We start from the raw sequence: 23,339 nt of genomic DNA on the forward strand, positions 1-23,339 counted from the left end.
CAAAAGACACACTATACCTGCAGCACATGATTGAAGAGAAGTCTAAATTGAGTCGTTAAAGGAAATGCCGGGGGCGGGGGCGGGGGGGGGGCATTCAGCGTTCAAAAAAAGATTATGAAAGAGGTGGCATTTGAACATTTTTTTAAAATAGAGTTTTGAGATCTAAAGAAAAAAATATCACCTCACACACATAATCATTTCTGCTATACTGGATTCCATGAAGAGGGCCAACTCCTCTCTGAGAATGACAAAAGTACAGTTTCCTAATGTTAAAACCATTTAAACTGCAACTTGAATTAATGGAGGGAAGATTATATTACAAAGCTCCACACCTATCTGGCAAAGTATTTGGAAGGTGGAATTTTAAGGCATGGGAGATACAAAGAATCACACAGAAAACAGACACTAATTTGAGCACTTAGGAATGACATGGTGCTTCCAAATATGTAAGGCTTCCCCACCATTCTAAATGTTCATGACAAAGGAAGATGAGACAAAGACAACAAAATAGAAAAAAATAATTCGGTTATAACTCATACAAGGAATTTGAGTTGCATGAGCTACAGCTGCTGCTCAAAACAAACAACCTAAACCCTTAATATAAGTGAGTATCAAAATATTCACTGAAATACTTCATGTTATATAAAGTATAATATGTCCTATAATTTACATAAATTATATAAACAAGCATACTAAAAAAAGACTGGAAAGATACAATAAAATATAAACTATTTTATCTATAGGTGGTAGTAGCTTTACAGGTAAATTCTATTTTCCTTTAGCTTATCTGTGGCTTAAAATTATTCTACATCAGGAGCTACTTTTGTGGAAAAAAGGGGAGGGAGAAATTTTTTTTTTTTAATGCCATGTAGACATTCAAAATACTAGTGTTCACATTCAGAATTTCCCATTTTCCTCATCAAAAATATTTAAATCATAAAAATGTCTTGCTTGTGGGCCCCTGACACCAGCAAAGTTAACTTCCCTGGCATGTATCCACTTATGAACAAGGTGGGCACATGGCAAAAGCAGAAGGCACTCACACAAAAGCTTCTGACATTCACCTTGATGTTTGTGACTGCAGTCGAGTTGGCTTGTCCACAGGAAGAAAGAAGCCTTAAACGAACTGGTTTTCCCCGAGCCTTCTTGGCTAGGAGTAGAAGATAAGTAGCTGTGAGGTGATCATACTGCCACTGGAGGAAAAGAAAATCAAATTGTTTAGAAGACTAAACTTGCCTTTTGAAATAATGTTTTATTTTAAATTAACTTTTTCCTCAATGTAACAAACATTCAGAATTTAGAAATTTTTTTTGGCTTTAAAGCATATAATGAAAGACAGCAATCCCCTACACCACTCCCACACACACACAATTTCCACTCCCTAAAAAGCACCTTTGGCTGTTTTTTCTGTATTTCTAAATTAATTGCTTATACAGCTTTAATTTTTTTCAGATTCGGATATTATCTCTAGATTTCTTACTACAGCAAATAAGAATTTAGCTCTACTACAACTCCTTCCTTCCCCCGAACATATTTCCCTGCATCCTCCTACTATAGTTTTATAATTTTTACTTAAATCAACATTTACATTATTATGATTATGTAAATAGTATTTGCAACTAAGTAAAGGCAATATTCAAAATATTTAATTGGTACCCTGACCCCAGTGAATCAAAACAGAGGCCAAAATATGAGTAGGTTCCTGGGAAACCCCTGCCATGCCAATTATTAACCTTTTAATTGTTGGATATGAGACAGGACCGGAGGGAGGTACCAGGCCTAAGGGAGGTAACAGGGCAACAGGGAGGGCACTCAGTGTAGTAGTTATTTACCAATCAGTATACAAATATTCTAGTATCTTAATAATCTGTATGGCCATACTGGTTGAATATCAGCCCTGCAACCAAACCACACAGGGTGCTATCCTTGCATTTTCTTCTTTTGAAACTTTTTCTTGAAGTTAAAAATAAAAAAGAAGCAGTTAGTCATCTTACTAACTCAACTCCACACTCTCCAACACTCTTCACCTCCTCCCAACATGTTCACAATACATCAGCTAATGTGTCTCCTCCTCTGTCTCACTTTTGGAGACATTCCACCTGATGTCTGCATTCTATGCTCCACTCTGGGCTGGCTTCTCAGCCTGCAACTCAACTGTCGGTTGAGGGGTTCCCTTCACTTCTATCCTACAATATACCCCTTGGTTTCCTAGATCCTACCTGTTCCTTTCTCTTCGTTTACTTTCTTGTTTTGGTGGAACATTTCCTCCAACAACTTCCTGAGTGTGGATGAAGAGGAGGTAAATTTTTTGAGATCTTGCATGTCTGATAAATGACTGTATGCTATCCACACGCTTGACTCCGGTTTGGCTGAGTATGGAATTCCAGGCTGACAATAATTTCCGCAGCTTTGAAGGCATTGTCCCATGGTCTTCTAGCTTCTAGTACAGTTATCGAAAAATCTAAAGTCTTTCTGATTCCTAAGACTTTGTGTATGACCTTTTGTTTCTTGTCTCTAGAAACTTTTTGGATCTCCTTTTTCCCCCTAGTTTTCTGAAATTTCACTAAAACAGGCCTTTGTGTGAATCTATTTTCATCCATTTTGCCAAACCCTAGTTAAGTCCCTTCATTCTTAGAAACTCATATCTTTCAGTTCTGGAATATTTCTTGTACTATTTCTGTGATGGTTTCCTTCCCCTTCTTCTTCTCTGTTTTATCTTCCTGCAACTTCTATTATGTCTATGTTGGACCTTTCTTACCCCTTCTCTTTTCTTTGTGCATCTCTTTGTCGTTAGGTTCTATTTTTGAAAGATTTCACATTACCTTCATTTTCAAACATTTCTACTGAGCTTTTCATTTCTGTAGTCATATTTTAAATCTTCAAGAGTATTTCTTAAAATGTCACTAATTGGGCTTCCCTGGTGGCGCAGTGGTTCAGAATCTGCCTCCCAATGCAGGGGACATGGGTTCGAGCCCTGGTCTGGGAAGATCCCACATGCCACGGAGCAACTGGGCCCGTGAGCCACAATTGCTGAGCCTGCGCGTCTGGAGCCTGTGCTCCGCAACAAGAGAGGCCGCGATGGTGAGAGGCCTGCGCACCGTGATGAGGAGTGGTCCCCACTTGCCACAACTAGAGAAAGCCCTCGCACAGAAACGAAGACCCAACACAGCCATAAATAAATAAATAAATAAATAAAAGAACGTGAATTTCTTTAAAAAAAAAAAAAAGTCACTAATTTAGTCATCTTATTCCTATTTCAAAAAAGAAGTAGCTTCTCTTATCTCAGAGAATATTAATTATTGTTTCTTAGCTATTTTCTTCCACTCCCTGCATTATCTGTTTTTTCTGAGCATCTTTGCTTTTTCTTCCTTCTCTCCCACCACCCCATTTGTTTTGATCTTTGACTTTCATGTTAGAGGCCGTCCTCAAAGGTCTGGTGATCTTTGGCTGTCTGTCTCTATTTGAAAGCAAAGAGTATACTACGCAGCTACTTAAGACTCTTGTGTAGTTTAGGCCTGCTCATTACCTTATGGGCTTCTCTCTAAGGTGAACAGACAGGAACCTGAACTCCCAACCATTGGTATAGCAGGTCTTTTCTCTTGACTTTTCCCTAGAGATGAGTCTCCCAATATTTTCCCCAACCCCACTGCAATTAGGATAAAATCCTGATCCCAGCATTCTCAGAGTTGAATAGGGAAGAGAGTTACAGGCAGTGGTTCACTGTGCAGTAAGAGGAATGTGTGTGTCAATGCATCCATTTCAGAATGGCTCATCACCCCCACCTGAGCTGCATCTGGTACAAGAGAGCCTCTCGTTCAATGTCGCCAATCTTCTGCTGGAGTGGAGAAGAAGTGGCTATCATACAGCACAAGGTAAACAGAGGGACCTAGCAATCTAACTGCTCTTAATACAGACTTTCAACCAATCTTCCTGTTTCCACCCTGCTCACTTCCCTGACTCGAGGTTCCCAGGACCTCTGATTCCTGAGCCTTTCTGGAGCTCCAGGGCTCTAATCAATTTGCTTACTGCCTTTTCCCACTGCAGGCACTTTGCTTTCAGCTTTCTCCAAAATGCTAGGTCAACTGCCACTTAGCTATTTTGTAACTTCTAAAATTTTACTGACATTTCTTTTGTCTCCTCTTTTATTCTCTTCATTGTGAATTGTTTGCCTTTTTATTCCTTTATTGTTATTTTAGTGAGGTTTTAGGAAGTGTTGGATGTAAACATGTCTGTTCAATCTACATGAATAACTGAAAGTTTCTAAATAACGTACTCAAGAGTTTGAGACTCTGCCCTGCAAGTGTTAAATTTTAATGCTAAATAATATTTTGTGCTATGTACCTCACAAAGTAGACGATCCAAAGAGGTCTACTATCACCTCTGATTTTACTAATAAATTTTATCTGTTAACATTTTAGATGACCACAATCATAGTATATGCTTTGAACTTTACATAATGGATCTATCAATCTAGTGGAAGAAGTATAACACTGTGATAAATTATCATGGAATATTGCCTTTAATCCAGAAAGGTTGGGGGAAAGGAAGGACGGAAAAGGTTTCATGGAGAAGGTACTTGGAAACCAGGTGAAAACTACATAGTTATAATCACTCTCTACTTTCCAGAAGCTACGTTAAAGGTTTTTTCTGCACCTCCCACATCCATGGTCTCATGTGTGATAGCTGCCTTTTTGAAAGAGATGCCATAAACTGATAAGAGACAATTGCTCAGAAACAAGTTGCCACTTGCTTGTCAACAATGGCATAACCCAGGCATTGTAAACAATACCTGGAAGGCGCTAAGAGTTTTAGGTGGAGTTTTCTAAACAGGCCTCAGAGTTTTATAATCCTGGAAACTCTACTTCCCTAGGCAAAAAAGCATCCTTTTAATAATTTTTTTGCCATAGCCACTTCATATTACTTATTACAATAAGATGCACAGGGGAGTTCTATGTTTAATAACAGATAAATCAACACATTAGTTATGCTTTTCAGGTGGTGCCGATCCCCAAGTCTAATGCAACCAATGTCTCCCTTATCTTTTAGGCAGCTCCCTCTTTTGAAAGTCAAATGTCTGAAAGTAAAGCAATAGGTTTATCTGTTATAAAGAAGGTTCCATTTCTAGAAAACAAAAAACATTTTAAAATCCCCAGTTACTGTTCAGGCAAGCCAAATGTTAAAGGACTGCCCGGGCACCTGGGCTGAGGAGAGGCAGCTACTGGAACAGAGGGTTTGAGAAATTGAGGAGTGGCTCACCATCCTTCTCCTGACCTTGCTCCCGAGGCCCTCAATCTTTAAACTTCCACCACCAGAACACATGGGTGTTTGCACTGCAGGGGTGAGAGGAAAGGATCTGTCTTGGTCTGTAGGTTCTCGTGTGCACATGCGACCCTCAGCGAAGCCAGATAGATAACTGGCTGCTCCACAACACAGAGCCACTCACGGCTGGAAGATCGGGGAAAAGTAAGGAAAGCTATGAAGTGGAAGCTCTAGCACCACAGGAGGAAATCTCAACAGGACTATGAGATGGCTCAAAATCATGATACATGAGAGACTCTCACTTCCACATACAAAAAGCAGTTTAAGAATGCTCATGGATATAATATAAAAGTGGTAGTTCCATGAGTTGAATGTTTGGGAATATTGTTTCTCTCTCTTTACACAAAGATCAGCAGCACCATACCCAGCATGGATCACATTAAACTGATCTCTGTCCTGTCTAGCCAGCCCCTAGAGCTCCCAAGATGCCAGAAAAAAAAATATAACAGACCACGGCTGACCTCAAACCTGGTTTTCCCAAGGCTCTTTAAACTGGAAAGTACCTAGAACCAATGTGAATTCTCTGAGACCACCCAGACCAGGATTTTTCAACTTCAACACTATTGATAGTTGACCTGGATAATTCTTTGTGGTGAGTGGCTCTTCTCTAGGATATTTAGCAGCATCCCTGGCCTCTACCCACTAGATGCCATTAGCATATACACACACACACACACCCCCCACCCCGTTGTGACAACCAAAAATGTCCCCTGAGGGGCAAAATCACTCCCAGTTGAGAACCACTGACTTAGACCAATGCTTCACAAGCTTTAATGTATAGATGAATCACCTAGGGTTTATCAAGATGCAGATTCTGATTCAGCAGGTCTGAGGTGGGATGGAGATTCTGCATTTCTAACAAGCACAAAGTGATGCTGATGCTGCTGATTCTAGATCACACTTTGAAGAGCAAGAATCTAGAGTAATACTTCTCAACTCCTGGCTACACACTGCAATCATCTGGAAAGCTTTTAAGAATTGTGATGCTTATGCCATACCCCAGACCAATGAAATAATAATCTCTGGGGGTGGGATTTAGGCATCAGGATTAAAGTTCCTAGGTGATTACAATGTTCAGGCAAGGTTAAGAAGATGTTGTCTACTCATCCCTACGACTGGAAAATAAGTATAAACAGGCATTTAAGAATGAGGGGAAAGTACACAAGAAGAAAAACCATTACTTTCCTCACACATTCTTGATGTTGGTCATGCCTAGCTTTCAGGATAACTGAGATCTTTAAAGAGATGTAACACCAGAAAACAATCTCTATCGCCTCATTATTTTGTTTTCTTTATCAGAAGTAAGAAAACAATTCACATTTCCATTTCACTTTTAAGTTTGAAAATTATATGTAGACACCACATAAAGGATACTATTTTAAAGACTTTTTTTTTCCTAATGATTCTTGAAATTCTGAGTATGTTACTTTTAAGATTCAGATTTTAAAAGTTTGTGAATCTCATACTAAATTTTTTCTGGATAAAATGACATGATATATGGGACTTGCTTTGAAATACCCTAGCTAAAAAGGGCAGATGGAGGGTAGTGTTGGAATATAGAAAAAATTGGCAAAATGTTAATAACTGTTAAAACTGGATGATGAGTACATGGAAAACCATTGTTATTACACTAGTCTCTCTACTTCTGTAGGTGTTTGAAAATTTCTATAAAAAAAATTTTAAAAGAAATTTTTTGAATCCAAAATATAGTTTTCTATTAAAGAGCATTCCAAAGAAAAGGTCATGTAATTTTTTTAAACTTGTTTCCATGAAAACTTCGAATTTTCATTGTAAAATACTAAGGACCTGACATATCTGGCAGCAGTTCCCAATTCTTATCATCCCCTTTCATTCCATGAAAAAGTAAATTATCATTCTCTTTTCCAGACATGTTCCGTTTGTCTGGAATTGTCATTCAAAAGACGTATTATGTCATTCAAAAGAATTCCTTCATATCTCCTCCTCACTGAAAAAAATTGTGGCTTAGTAAAGCTTTGGTTAGTTTAAAAAGAAATTTGCTTAAGGCCTTTACCTTTCAAGTTAGAAAAGAGAAAAAAACAAATACGATTCATAGGTGATGAGAGACATAGTACTGAACCAGGAGCCATGCTGGCTGCGATCCCTGCCCATCGTGGTGGATTGTACTCAGAGACAGCTGTGAGTGCCTCTATCTCTAGAAAAAAACCACATGTGTGATCTAGAGATTAAGCATCTGAAACAGCTAAAATGATCCAATACCAGAAATCATGATGATGATTTCATGGTATTTGGTTCATAAGGTTGGGGGTGATGCGATGCTACAAGGTTGCTTTCAGGTAAAATGAAAACTGCTTTGTGTTTACCTCATTTCCTCAACAGAATCACAGTTCCATGTTAGAGAATTTAAAGTAGTCAAAATTGAAACTCTGTCAATTCTCTGGACTCGTTTGTTCTGTTTCTTAAAATTTTTTTTTTCCATTTTAAGTCTCTTTGATCAATCTCATTTTTAAAGAGTATATCCACCAGACATCAGAAAAAAGAGTTGAGTGGAAAACACACATAAACATAAAATAAGTGCAATATTTACACCCATGATAAACTCATAGGTCTGAAAAATGCTATACTATTTTTAATGTACTGATAAAATAAAAAACAATGATGAAACAAAAGATATTACTCTCAAATTCATGTTGTATTTCTTACCAGTGAAATTAAATCCTCCATTGTTTGCCTGTTGTTTCTGTGATATACAGAAAGTTCCGTTACACAATCTTCATCAAGGTGAATAAGCTACAAAAAAATTTTATTAACTTTATTAACAAAAAATTACAAAATATTTACGGTTTTGAAATTTTAAAATTACCATAATTACCTGGTAAAATCAAACACCAACATGTAAAAACAACATGAGTTTGTCAAACTCTTGGGTAAGAATAAACATTCTCGGGCTTCCCTGGTGGCGCAGTGGTTAAGAATCCACCTGCCAATGCAGGGGACAGGGGTTCAAGCCCTGGTCCGGGAAGATCCCGCATGCCACGGAGCAACTAAGCCTGTGCGCCACAACTACTGAGCCTGCGCTCTAGAGCCCACAAGCCACAACTACTGAAGCCCACACACCTAGGGCCTGTGCTCCGCAACAAGAAAAACCACCGCAATGAGAAGTCCGCGCAATGCAACGAAGAGTAGCCCCTGCTCGCCGCAACTAGCGAAAGCCCGCGCCCAGCAACAAAGAGCCAACGCAGCCAAAAATAAATAAATTTATTATTAAAAAAACACGAATAAACATTCTCCGCAATTTTTAAAGATATAAGCAGATAACAATAAGAAGTTCAAGAAGATGATGAGCTCTCTTTCCCAGCCCTTCACATCCCCCTCATCATCTGATCAACTGTTACAATTTTGCTGTGCAGCCAAGGGACTATATTCTCCTCCCCTACCGCAAGACAGGGACCGGCATTTACATAAAGGAGCAGTCATCTGGGCATCCAAAATCACTGGCAGGACAACAGACTGGGTAGAAGAGTGGCTCAGACTTGTAGCATATTGTCCCCCAGGTTATGTTTGGGTTTAGCGCAATCCAAGGAGCCCTTATGATGGTGCCATGGATGCTGCACAATCATCATCATGCTGAAGGTACCAGTAAAGCACGATTTTTAAAAGGAAGAAGTGACACAGCCACTACACAAACTTTATTTTGCTTAAGGACAGAAATTATCCAAGTATTGTGATCCCTGCATGATGAGACCTCACCAGAGATGGGGCCAGAAATGAGTTCTCAGAACCAAACAAGGATCACTGAGAATGAAAAGGCAGGAAGGGTCTGGCCTGGACCTGGAATAGGAGTTCAGAAAATCATATGGGAAAAGAATCATAAGGAATGTAATTTTAAAGTCATCTTTCCAATGTAAGAATTCGCTTCACAACAGCCCCAATATGGGATGTTTCGCTTTCTGCTTAAAGTCTTCCTCTCCGGAAGAGCTGAGATGGTTAGCTTCTTCCTCCTCCCCTAAGGTCTGTCTCCCTGTGACCCCTATCCACTGTGAATTGGTACAATCTGACAGTTGACAGGCTTTGGAAGTAGAGAGACCTTGGTTTTAATCATGACATCACAAAATAACCGTGTGACCTTGAGCATATTACTACACTGCTCTGAACCTCAGTTTCATCATCTGTAAAACAGAGATGGCACCTGCCTTGCAATATATGTAACCTATGTGGTGTACCTAGTACATCACCTTAAATGAGTAGGCCCTCAAAAAACTGTTAACTATTTTTACTATAACAGTCATAATTCTATTTCCTCTTTGGTATTAGAACTTTCAGAAATTTGAATATTCCTATTATCAACAACCTTTCCTCTCCAAGTTTTCTCTTTTCCAGTTCCTTTAACCACTGTTTTAATGATTAACCCCCCTTACCATTCTGGCCCTTTCTTTAGATCACATAGTTCAGATTTTCACTGACCTTCAAGGTACCAGCATGCGGCAGAGCAATATCATGACCTTCCCTTGTTCTGGACACCACACTTGTAACATCGGACTCAAGAGAAAGTCATGTTGCCATCATGAAACTAGAGGAACAGTACAGACAATGACCTGCATGATTGGCTGGTACAAGCTCAACCTCAAGGGTTAGGGAGAATGGGGAGACCACAAAGGTTTATACTGATGGTTTTATGAAAGTCAAAAATGCCACAAGTAAGTTTTCATTGTGTTGCTTTGACCTTAGCAGCTCCCCAAAATGTAGATTCCTGCTTCAGGAAGGGCTCAACCTCAGAAGCCCGGACACTTTACCACCCAGTTGGGTATCTTCTTGTTGATACCACTGCTCAAGCATGAAGGAAATGATTTCTGGGGTTCCCTCCATGATCTTAAGTTACTTTCTTAAAAACAAAAACCTCTCCCCCATAGCCTCTTGCTCTGTAACTTTACCACAAGGTGTGTGGAGGAAAGGAAGGAAGGGTAGGAAGGAGATGTTATCTTCTTTGCTGGGTTCCTGAACTGGAAAGAATGAAAAGAGTAGGACAAGACACCAAAGTCTGAAAAATATGGTTTATCTCAAGTTTTCCAAAGGGGCTCAACACTTTAAGTACTCTGAATTCTCAGCCACACATGCTCCAGTTAAATTAAGTACAAAAATGCATACCCAAAGCTAGCCAATTATTTTGGATTATCCGTGCCTACTACATTTCCTGTTCAGTAGGGCAGAAAATAGAACTGAATATAACTTCTATTTGATACAATACTTGGGTACTAGAGCTACGTGTGAAAATGCTAGGAGATCATGCATAGAGTTACAGAATAGCATCTATATCTTAAATATCCAAGTAAATCTGAATTATTTTTTATAGTTCACTCTTGATGAAGCACAATACTGAGGCAGAAAAGCAAATATTTTGAAAAGCAATAATCCCTTATAGCTCTTCTGTATATAACTCATTTGATCCCTGTGACAGCACTGCAAGGCAGACATGACAGATTAATGACATAACATTTAAAGGCACTCTATAGATGACAAAACATGATCCAAACATACAGAAGAGACTGGCATTAGAATACCCATATTAGAGGTGAGAAAATGAAGACTCAGAAAAATTTATGCAATTTGCCTGAAACTGGCATTTTTCATCCTAGCCCAGGGTTTTTCCTACCACACCATAATGCCACCTCTCCATGACTCTATTCCAGTAGCTATTCCAACAGAGACCAGACAACTAATGTTCATCACAAAGGCTACAGCTACACAGAATACAGGCCCTGAGTTTGAATTAGTTGGCCTGTCAGATCCATTATATTCTGGAGCCCTTCTGTCTGGGTTAAAATCCTGGTTCTACACTTACTAGTTGTTTGACCTTGGGCAAGTTATTTCATGATTCTGTGTCCAGTTGCTTCATCTGTAAATGGGGACAATAACAGTACCTACTTCAGAGGGTTTGTATGAAGATTAAATGAGTTAATAGAGTTAAAAACACAAAGCCTTTAAGGGTACTATCCTAAGGGCTCTGTCTATATTATATTATAGTACTACAGTAGCACACTTTTCTATTATAGTAAGCATTCAATAAATATTAGTAATTATTATACTAAGATGTAAGGAAAATCATATACTTCTTTGGAACACTCAAAACTATGTATCTTACCTTATACTGTGCCCCAATTTAAAATAATCTTTGTGTTGCTGAAATCAGAGACTTTCTTCATTTGGGCATCTGTTCCACTGCAAACAGTAGCATATCCTACCCTATTAAAGATCATGGCTGAGAAGACATGCAAAGCCCTCCCACACGTGGAGAAATGATGACCCCCAATGGCTGAACACAGGCATGTGCACCACCCACGTTCTCCACCTCACAAGGGCACATCACAGCTCCCTTGGCCCTGCTGCTGCGCTGCTCAGACACCGTATACTCTGCTGTCCTAGGCTCTCAGTGTTGATGGTTGTTAGCATTAAGTTGCAGCTCTAATTGTGTTTGCTCAATAGATACTGAAGATGTCTCGGAAGGTTAAAGGAAATATGGAGAAGAGAGATTTTAGGGGTTGACAGTCACAGGAGAATCCAGAGGAATTTCAGATCAGGCTGCATGGTCATAACAGTGGGCAGACTAGTGAGAAGGGGTTAAAAACAAACATAGTCTATTTTTCCAAGTATTTATATTTACTGGTGTAATTCTTCCAGAAAGCAAATTCCCCACAGCTGTACCAGGTCTACAATGTGGCATGTATCCAAGCTATTCTGTTGACCCATGCACATACCCCTCTCCATTGCAGACGTTGTAGTAGATTATCAAAAAAACACCCTCAATTATCTGAAAAGGCTATTAAAACACTTCTCCTTTAAAGCATTAAAATGCTTTTCTAACTATGTATCTGTGTAAGGCTGCATTTTCTCCATATGCTTTAATCAAAACAACATATCAAAACAGACTGAATGCAGAAACAGATGAGTACCCAAGTGTCTTCTATTAAGCTAGACTTTAAAGAAATCAGCAAAGATGTAAAGCAGTGCCACTCTTCTCACTAGATTTATTTCTTAAGTAGTTATGTTTAATTTCTTGATTTCCTTATCTGTGAAAAGAGGATAAGAACTGTACCAACTTTGATGGCTACACCTTCCATACTGGCTCTGGGTTTTGCCTTGTGGCTTGCTTTGGCCAGACATTAGTAAGCACAATGCAAGCAGAGGCTTGAAAAATGTTTGAGTGTGGGACTTCCCTGGCAGTCAAGTGGTTAAGACTCTGCACTTACAATGCAGGGGGCGTGGGTTCGATCCCTGGTCGGGGAACTAGGATCCCACATGCCACGTGGTGCAGCCAAAAAAAAAAAAGCTTGAGTGTTAGGGTTTGCCCACTTTCTGGCTTCTTCTGGAATCCAGCTGCCATATCAAGGAGCCCAGACTAGCCTGCTGGACAGTGTGGCCCAATAAACAACCAGCACAAACAGCTGGTCTTCTCAGTGAGGCTTAGACCATCCAGCCACAGTCAAGTCACCAGTTAACTGCAGCCACATGAGTGACCCCAGGTGAGAATCACACAGGAAATGTCTGGCTGAGCCCCAAACTGCTGATCCACAGAACTGTAAATTATTATTGTTTCAAGTCACTAAATTCTGGGGTGGGTTTTTATGCAGCAATAGTTTGCTAATATACCAAGTATACATACCCCTTACATAAAATAGATAAGCGACAGAGATTTACTGTATAACACAGGAAACTACATTCAATATCTTGTAATAACCTATAGTGGAAAATAATCTGAAAAAATATACATATGCATAACTGAATCACTATGCTGTACACCTGAAACTAACACAATATTGTAAATCAACTATACTTCAATTAAAAAATATTATACATACCCTTTAGTAATGCTCACATTTTTACCAAGTTCAAATTGCCATTTGTTAAAAAATATTTTTTAAAACATTAATGTAGGAATACTTATTAATATAATTGCTTAAACTTGCATAGCACTTTGTGTTATTTAAAGTTCTTTCATGTATATATTAGACCAGTTCTCAAGGTATGGTCTGCAGACCCCTGAGGATCTCCAATCAAAACATCATAGCAAAACAATGCAGGAGCAGGTGAGATCCAAGTGTCTTCTATTAAGGTAGACTTTAAAGAAATTTGCAAAGATGTAAAACAATGCTAGTCTTCCCACTAAATTTATTTTTTAAATAGTCATTTTTCATAAAAATATTTGTGATAAACTGTAATAGGTTTAGTACTGTTACTTTTAAATGAATCGATCAATAAATATTTTAATAAGTGAATAATAAGAGCATAAAGGGGCCCTCAGACTTAAAAGTTTGAGAACCTCTATAACCTTATAACTACTCTGGGAAATAGAAAGAACAGGTTTAACCTACTTTTTACAGATGAATATATAGGTTTGGAAAAGTTAAGTAACTTGCCTAAGATTCCCAGAGCACTGTTCACAATCCTGACTATGTGAGAAACACCAGGGAGCTTTTAAAAAATATCCATTAATTGCTGTGGGACAGGGCACAGGCACTTTTTTTTAAGGTCCTTGTGATTCTCATGTGCAGGCCCGGTTAGGAGCCACTGTCCTAGAGATTAACGGGCAAATATACAATTCAGTTACAATCTCCCAAACACCAGTCTAACAGATAAGTCTACAAAATATATTTCCTTTTGTATTCAGACTACATCATTGTACATCCTGAATCCACACAAAGTTTTTGTTTTTGTTTTTTAATTTTACTGGATTTCATTTTACTTACAGGAGTCTTGCTTTGCCACTCAACAGGAAAGTTGTAATCTTGCATGATCCAGGGATGGTTCAATAGATTTTTCACAGAAATCCGTTTCTTTGGGTCCACCTAGTGGCCATTGAGAGGTAGCTGGAGATTAACATTTTAAATAGAGAGCATAGAACACCTTTCCTTCTGAGAACTCAAAATTCATCAGAACAGATGTAAACTTTATCATCACAAAAATGCTGTCAAAGACCTTAAAATGGCCTTGGAATAAATTCTTTTAAAAAGGGAATAGAGGCAAGAAAACTATAGCTACCAACACGGGCTTAGAAGATAAATGTTTAACAAACATGAACTTCATTGGTATGGACATTATTCATGAAGTTCTGTCAATCTATTGTATGATGTAATGGTCTTTTGCTGGAAAACCTATTCACAGGAAATATTCACCAATTTAATATTCAAGCAGGCACAATGCAGGGCATTCACACTGAATATGCAATCTCTACCTCCGATGAGCTTACAATCACATATAACAAGTTGAAAAGCACACCTTTCTTTTCCATTTGTAATTCTCAAATGTGAGGAGAGAAAAATTAATCAACAAAGATTAAGTTTTGGGGAGTTTAGAAGAAAGGATGAGGTGTTTTCAATCTCATTATGGAGATTTGGTGGTCTTGCCCTACTTAAGGTAGGTGAGCTTAAGGTAAATTTTGAATAAAAAGTAGAGATGGCTTAATATATGGAAAAACTGAATACATAATAATGAAAAAAATATTGCTAATAAGGTACTCATATTTTTCAAAGTGTTTCCCATTAATCTCATTTTATCCACGTAACACTATGTAGCAAGCACTGAGGCCAAGCTCAGAATCCCCATTTTACAGGTCAGAACCAGGTTAGGTGGCATGCCTATTGATTGGTAGGGTGGATAACTAGACTTCAGCACTCCTGTCTTTCACCCTCAGAGATCATAACACCAAACCAGTGGCTCTTAACGTGTGGTTCCCAGACCAGCAGCATCAGTGTCATCTGGGAGCTTGTTAGAAATGCAAATTCTTAGTCCAGCCCCAGCTCTACTGAATCAGACACTCTCAGGGTGGTGCCCAGCAATCTGTGTCTCAATAAGCCCATCTGGCAATTCTGATACACGCTAAAGTTTGAAAACCACTGCACTAGATCATGGGGCCCACTCAATTGTACATCAGCTCATTTAAGCATTTATTCCGTATCTACTATATTTCTAATGGAAAAAGAGTGGGAGCAAGAAAACAGAAAACAGTGGAGCAAGAGCTGGTTAAAGAAAAGAGACAATGCTCAGGAAAAAGGAAGAAAAACCAAATCAGCAAAGATATATGGTAGCAGTCTTTTTAAAATAATGCATTTGCAGAGAAAGCACCTAGTAGAGAATATCTGCAGAGTAGATATAATGAATGGAATTTTTTACAGCTGATAGATAAATGTGGTAGCACTACAGACATCTTAAAATCAAATAATTACAAAAGACTTCTATTATTTTAAAATAAATAACAAAGATTACCTGTAGCATTTGTTGAAGAAGCAGAATACTACTGGAGGAGAGCCACTTAGGAACCTCATACTTCCCTCTCTACAAAAAACAAAGAAAGCATTTAAGAGATTTAGGTTCAATCAGCCTTGACACAAATTTCTAAGGTTAACAACATGCTGGAGGTTTACTTCCAAGCTTGAAGACTTCACCCAAGTTTAAGATTTGGTAAACATTATTAATAACATAAGAAACCCGTTTCTTGCCTTAAAGAAGAAAATCCAGTAAATTAAACACTATTGTCACCTCTAAAGTATCCACATATCAGGTAAGGGCTAGAGCACAGAGAATGTAAGAGTGGCAAACGTAAATGTTACAGGGCTTTGGAATCTGTAGTATGATTAAATGGACAGGAAGTATATACACTGTAGTCAGTGTTTGTATTGCTGAAGGAAATTTTAGTTTATAATCCCAGAGGAATTGTCAGTTGACAAAAGTAGGTCACAGAAAAGTATATTTGGTAGGAGGACACAGGCTGTGGTTAAAAACAGGTCACATATCATCCGCAAGGCAGAATTCACAATCGCTGAGGGAACTGATGAAAGCCACCTTCTAAGGCAAGTACCTCTTTTGGGAATGGAAGAGACTCAGGAGATAAATGTTTATAACCTGTCATACTCAGACATGACAGTCACCAAGTCATCAACCAAAACAAGACTAGGGGCTTGCTAAACACAAATACGTGATATAATACCTCTTCACACAACCTGTCACACACCCCTCTTTCCCAATTCAAAGGAAATGATAGAATCATTTTTCTTAGCAGAGAACAAATTGTTTAATGATGCTAGGATAAACAGGTTAATTATATGAGAAAAATTAAGATTGAACTATAATTCACAGTCTATATCAAAATTAATTCTACCCTGATTAAAGAGTTAAATGCAAACACTAAACCATGAGAATACTTAAAGAAAGCATCGGTGATTATTTTTTAGAACCTGTCTAGACATGACAGCAATACCAAAAAACTATAAAGATTAACAGCTGACAAGATTTAAAAGCTGACATTTCTGTACAGCAAAACACAACTAACAAAGTTAATTAACAACAAATTGAGGGAAAAAACCTTTCCGCCTAAATGGCAAAAGATTAATACATTTCATCACATAAAAAGCTCTCGCAGATCACCACCAATCCTCTCCTTCCCACAATTCCCCTTCTCAGCAAATGGCAACTGCCTTACCAGCTCCTCAGGTCAGAAACCTTGGATCTTCTTCAGCTCCTCTTTCCCTCACACTTCACGTCCGATCCATCAGCAAATCTACTGGTTCTATGTGATATATCCAGAATCGCCTGTCACTACCTTCACCACACCTCCAGGGTCTCTCATCTGATATATTGCAAGAGACTCCTAACTGGTCTTCCAGATCCCATCACTGTCCCTCACAGTCTAGTCTCTACTTACCAACACCAATGTTCTTTCAAAACGTTGGGTCAGGTCATATCACTTCACTATTCAAAACGCTCTAATGGCTCCCATCTCACTCAGAATGAAATCCAAATTCCTTACTCTGGTTCCAAGGCCCTATGTAGTCTGTAACCCCACATCCACCCCACTCCTTGCTACCTCTCAAACTCACCTCCTAACTCTCTCCTGCACTCACCAAACTATGATCACGTCACAAGTCAAAGACAATCCTGCCTTAAGCCCTTTGCACTCTTTGTTCCCGCCACTATAATGCTTTCCCCAATATCAGCAGAGTTTGTGCCTTTATCTTCTTCAGGTCTCCCCTTAAATACCAGTGGTATCAGTGAGGCCTCCCCAAACCACCTTTATAAATAGCATCTCTGCCCACCATCATCTCTACCTGCCTTTCATGGCACCTTCTTTACAGTCCTTATCCCTACTTGTCATACTACATATTTATTTATTTTCTGCCTCACTATATTAGAATATAAACTCTTTAATCATAGGGATTTTGTCTGTGCTGTTCACCTAGAACATTGTCTGGCCCTAACATATAAAAGGTGCTCAATTAATATTTGTTCAATAAAAGAAGAAATGGGATCAAAGCATACACTCCAAAAGAAAATGGGCAAAGAATATTCACAGGTAATTCCCAAAACAAGAACTTTTAAATGGTTAATAAACATGAAAATATGTTCAACTAATCTAGCAATAAAAAAGCAATTAGGGACTTCCTGGTGGCACAGTGGTTAAGAATCTGCCTGCCAGTGCAGGGGACATGGGTTCGAGCCCTGGTCTGGGAAGATCCCACATGCCATGGAGCAACTAAGCCCGTGCGCCACAGCTACTGAGCCTGTGCTCTAGAACCCGCGAGCCACAACTACTGAGCCCACACGTCACAACTACTGAAGCCCGCGCGCCTAGAGCCCGTGCTCCGCAACAAGAGAAGCCTCCACAATGAGACGCCCGCACACTGCAACAAAGAGTAGCCCCGGCTTGCTGCAACTAGAGAAAGCCTGCACGCAGCAACGAAGACCCAACGCAGCCAGAAAAAAAAAAGCAATTAATTTAAACAAAAATATGATCTACCAAATTGATAAACTTCAAAAAAATTATCCAGTGTTAGAGTTCGGCGATAAGAGCGCTTATATATACAACGAGAGAGCATAAACTTTTCTGAAGAGTAATTTGGAAATACGTGTAAAAAGCATTCAAGATCGCATATCCTTGATCCAGCAATTTCAGTTCTAGCAATTTATCCTAAGCAAATAATTTGGCATACAAAAATTTATTAGTGTTATGAACAGTAACATTCACCACAGAATTGTTTGTGATAACTTTGGAAACTAAGGAACATGGTCTGATGGAATCCAGAGGGCTCCCAAAAATAAGCAATGACAAAATAACCTGAATGAGGATCCTGGGTTAGAAATATATTATAGGTCCAGGGAGACAAGGGCAAGCACGCGCGCACGCGCGCACACACACACACACCCCCAACAGTAATTGAACGAGGCTAAAACGGTGGAAGCAGGTAGGTGAAGAAGGCTTCAACTAACACCAGCACTGGGGTTCTCTGTTCTTATGAATTGTCTAGGACATAATTCTCACAAAAATCAGTCCAGCTTAACGGTGAGGGGAGAAACAGACAGTATAGATCACTCAGAATCCTAGAACTACATGAGAGGCTGGATTTTGAATATGTTAAAGAAATAGTCTAAGTTCCAAGGAAGTGTTATTAAGCAATTTATTTAAAAAGAAAAGGTGTTAACATTAAAACAACTCAACCTCTGATTCAGCCTCTCTGATGAGAGCAGACAGGCTGACCTACAAAGTGTTTCCTAGGAAGGGCAAGAGCTTTCATTTTACAAATGACATTTAATGTTATTAAATTTTTCATTCTCCTTTATCTAAAGCACTCACTAGTACCCAGAGATACCACTCTTATTTATACCTTGCTAGGGCACCTTAACACTTGCCAATGTCAGATGCTGACAGTTTGTTTGTGAATTATAATAATGAAGCCTCTAATTCATTTCTCCTTACTATCCGTCATCCACCAAGCACTGAAGGCTCAGTGCTGCCTGGGCTCCAGGCCTATCCCTGGGAAGGGGGCTTTTTGGATGCTTCAGCCACCTCGCTGGGACTCAGCAGCAAGTCACAGTTGCTGCATGGCTGGCCCTGATCTAGTTGGCCCCACTGTCTCAGCTGAGCTTTTCCTTATTCCTGAGACCAAATGCCACTCATGATTCAAATCCTGGGTACCTGACATGTTCTCTTTCTTGGCAAACTGATCATTTGCCTGGTACCTCAAATACTGTAGCCTGCTTTTGCCAGGGTCCCATAGAAAGTAGAGACTGGCCTGGAGTAAGGACTCTATTACCTGCTTACACTGATCAAAGGGTCATGATCTACCTGAATTTCTGATCACAACCTGCACAATCTCTAGAGTGTCCTGTCTTGCTTTACTCACTGGTCAGAACCTGCACCTACTCCAGTGGGTCTCTCCTCATGCTGACTGCACACAAAGCCATTTGCTTCTTACTCTCTGGATACCATCTGCACTGGGTTGAATAGTGACCCCCCCAATATTCATGTCCACCTGGAACCTGTGAATGCATCCTTATTTGGAAACAGGGGCTTCCGCAGAAGTAATCAAGTTAAGATGAGATCATATTGGGTTAGGCTGGGCCCTAAATTCAATATGACTGGTGTTCTTATAAGAAGGGGGAAATTTAGACACAGAGGAGAGAACACCACATGAAAACAGAGGCAGAGACTGGAGTGATGCATCTATAATCCAAGGAATGCCAAGGATTGCAGGCAAACACATGAAGCTAGAAAGCGGCAAAGAACGAGTCTCCCTTAGAGCCTTCAGAGACCATGGCCCTGCTAACACCTTGATTTTAGACTAGCCTCCAGAACTATGAGAGAATAAATATCTGTTGTTTTACGCCACTATCTTGTAGTATTTTGTGACGACAACCCTAGGAAACTAATATACCATCTATAAGGGTTTAACTTACTTGCATTACCTCTCTCCTATCATCACCTGCCCACCCCAAGGATAAATCTGGTTCCAGGTTCTAGCCCTTTCTGGTCTGCTCCAACACACAGATAACAGGTCCATAACCAGAACTATGTAATAAAATAAATGTTATGCCTTTAAATTCAAAAACTACCATCCAAAACAAAAGCATTCTTAACTAAAAGTAGCAGAATTCTATAGAAATCAGATGTAAAAGTGAATTTTCAGACCAAAGCACTGAATAACAAGAGCTCCACGAGGCTGATTCCAAGTTCCTCTTTGCCTCTTATTTATCACCCCTTTTATCATCCCAACTTGAATTCACGAAGTATCTTTTAATAGATCCCCTGTGCTGTGCTGTAAGCTAGCATCATAGAAGCAATCCTATCCAGAGAGAGGCAGGGAAGATAAGTGAATGAGAAGTGTGGTGCTTGGCACACTGGAAACAGGCAGAGACTGGAGTCATACATTATGTTTGAATCCTAGTCTGCCTTTCATTCGCTCCTTGAGCTTGTACAAGTTATGTCATCTTTCTGACCCTGTTTCCTAAGAGTAGGCTCTGGAGACAAATTGCCTAGATCCAAATCCAGGGTCTACCACTTACTAGTTGTGTGGATGAGCTATTTAACCTTGCCGTGCCTCAGTTTCCTCATCTGTAAAAAGAAGTATAATAACAGTATCAACTCCATAAATTGTTGCTAGCACTCAATGATTTAATACATATAAAGCACTTAGCACACGCACAGAGTAAGAACTCAATACCGTCTAGTTTCTACTATTGCTGCTGCCTCCACTACTATTACTATTACTACTACTACTACTATTACTACTGTTACTGTGAAACAAGTACAGTAATGCCACTTACAGGGTTATAAAAGGAATGGAAGAGAATGTATGTGAAAGCACTTCGCACAATGCCTTGCACATAAGAGACAATAAATGTTTGTTCAATTTGAAACAAATAGTAGGGGAAGATAGGGCTACTCAAAAAAGTAGCAGAGGGCTTCCCTGGTGGCGCAGTGGTTAAGAATCCGCCTGCCAATGCAGGAAACACGGGTTTGAGCCCTGGTCCGGGAAGATCCCACATGCCGCGGAGCAACTAAGCCCATGCGCCACAACTACTGAGCCTGTGCTCTAGACCCCACGAGCCACAACTACTGAGCCCATGCGCCACAACTACTGAAGCCCGTGCGCCTAGAGCCCACGCTCTGCAACAAGAGAAACCACTGCAATGAGAAGTCCGCACACCACAACAAAGAGTAGCCACCACTTGCCACAACTAGAGAAAGCCTGTGTGCAGCAACGAAGATCCAACGCAGCCATAAATAAATAAATAAGCTTCTCCGGTTATTTTAAAAAAAAAAAAAAAGTAGCAGAGCAAAGGTGGCATGTTGGCAAAGCCATGCATGCCAGGGTGCTAAATATTCAGTATAGTAAGAAAGGCTAGAGTCATTCTGAGGATGCACATGCCCTCTCAATAGAGATTTGCCCCACTGCAGCTGCCTCAGGATCTCAGCATTGCCTGGTAAGAACACATCAACTAGTCATGTCCTGCTCACATCACCTCCTGAAACGTACCCACCCACTTTCTCCATTTGGACAGAACAGCTCTATAGAGTACTATCGACAAACAAAGCATGAGGCCTGTGCCCCATCACCAAGACCTGACATTCTCAGCTTCATTCTCTACACTGAAATACTGGCAGAAATAAAGCCCAGAGCTGAGTTCTGTTGCCAGGCTTACCCCAACCTCTTATTTGTACACAGTACTTAAAAATACACAAAGCACTTGTACATATATTTTATCCTGTGCAGTAGGCAGCTACATTACACAGATGAGGAAACTGTCTCAGCCAGGGAAATCAAATACCTGTTCAATGTCGTAAGGTACTGGTTCTCAACTGGAGGTGATTTTTGTCCCCCAGGGGACATCTGGCAGCGTCTGGAGACATTTCTGATTGTCATAATTTGGGGGCTGCTACTGGCATCTAGTGGGTAGAGGCCAGGGATGCTGCTCAACATCCCACAATGCACAGGACGGTCCCCCACAACAAAGAATTATCTAGTCCAAAATGTCAATGGTGCCAAAGTTGAGAAACACTGTTATAGAGCAATAAAGGGGTAGAGACAGGACTAGAAGAGAGATACAATACTTTTTCTATTGTACCGCACTGGAAGTTCTAAGGATACCTAGAAATAGACAGGGAGAAAGGCTCCTTATTTAAATACTGAAAGTATATATCTAAGGATCAAATAGAAAAGGCCTTGAGAGGAACAATTCTGCTGGGGAAGAGCATCTTCACAAAAGGCCCTGTGTTAACCAGGCCTGTGCCCCCTAACCCTGGTTTCTGCTCAATCTTTGGAGAATTCTTGTTTATTTAAGGGCTGATTACCTTGCAAATGAGATTAAGAAACAGGTAATAGAGGGAGAAACCAAGTGGGAGGAGGAAAAAAGATCTGTGTGCTAATAAGTGAGATAATCCTGGGAATACTAATGGCCTTGAAATTGTTTGTTTTTTCATATAGTACTAAGAAAGGCAGGTGATCAACCTCTCCAACACATAATAATAGTACTGCAGTCAACCCTATAATTGTAAAGTATTATCTCATAAAGAGATAACTTGTTCATTTTCTTTAAAATTATAAATTATACTTGTTAGAAAGCAATTTTACTTTCAAGCTACTCAACTTTCATTTACTAAATTAGTTATATTTCCTTAATATTTGTGTACCCAGAACTGGAATACAGTCACGCTTGTCTTTGAATGCAATGACAGCAGATGAATATGCGACATTAATAAGGTTAATACTCAGTCTATTAGTAACCACGCTGGAAACTGCAGTTTAGCATTTTGCTTAAAATAGTCAACAAACACAAAAGATAAACAAAGTCTGCCTCTTAAACAAGAGTTACATACAGTGTGTCAAATATTGCTGGGTTTTTCAATCAAACCAAGAACTGAGGGAAGTGTTATTCCCAAGTGAGGAATTTAGGACATTCTAGGCAAAGATACATACTGCATGCAAGTGATACGACACCTTAATTAGATTCAACCAGCAGACTGTATTACACTGTGACTCGGAACAATAGTTCTGAGCCAAGATTACAATAAATTTCAAAATCTATAATGTGTGAAATTAAATTCCATAATAATGCATAAAAGTCCTAATCTGAATCAATTTTCAACTTGCAAATACATGAAAAACTAAAAAAAAATGAAATTCAGAGTAGGAGAAACAAAGAATATACAGTATTAGTAAATAATATTAATTAGGAAGGCTAAATCTCTATTGAACAAGAATTAGACATTTTCTACC

At 39.4% G+C, this 23,339-nt stretch overlaps 2 protein-coding genes across 8 annotated transcripts in view; both read right to left on the minus strand.

Annotated features, from left to right (window-relative positions):
- The window catches only part of MELK (maternal embryonic leucine zipper kinase), an 84,005-nt gene that overhangs the window by 18,651 nt on the left and 42,015 nt on the right, over positions 1-23,339 (minus strand). For 6 of the 7 annotated variants that reach the window (XM_082468646.1, XM_082468640.1, XM_082468643.1 and 3 more), the window contains 4 exons: positions 15,556-15,624; positions 14,040-14,138; positions 8,002-8,088; positions 1,065-1,193 (listed from right to left, as the gene is read on the minus strand). In XM_082468646.1, coding sequence (XP_082324772.1) covers positions 1,065-1,193; positions 8,002-8,088; positions 14,040-14,138; positions 15,556-15,624 — 384 coding nt within the window. The remainder of the gene's footprint in view (positions 1-1,064; positions 1,194-8,001; positions 8,089-14,039; positions 14,139-15,555; positions 15,625-23,339) is intronic. The other variant, XM_082468642.1, reaches the window with a different exon arrangement.
- CCIN (calicin) overlaps positions 1-23,339 on the minus strand; it is a 399,321-nt gene that overhangs the window by 15,772 nt on the left and 360,210 nt on the right. The window lies entirely within an intron of this gene.

Source organism: Balaenoptera physalus, assembly GCF_965194825.1.
Source record: "Balaenoptera physalus genome assembly, chromosome: 7".
Classification (NCBI taxonomy): domain Eukaryota; kingdom Metazoa; phylum Chordata; class Mammalia; order Artiodactyla; family Balaenopteridae; genus Balaenoptera; species Balaenoptera physalus.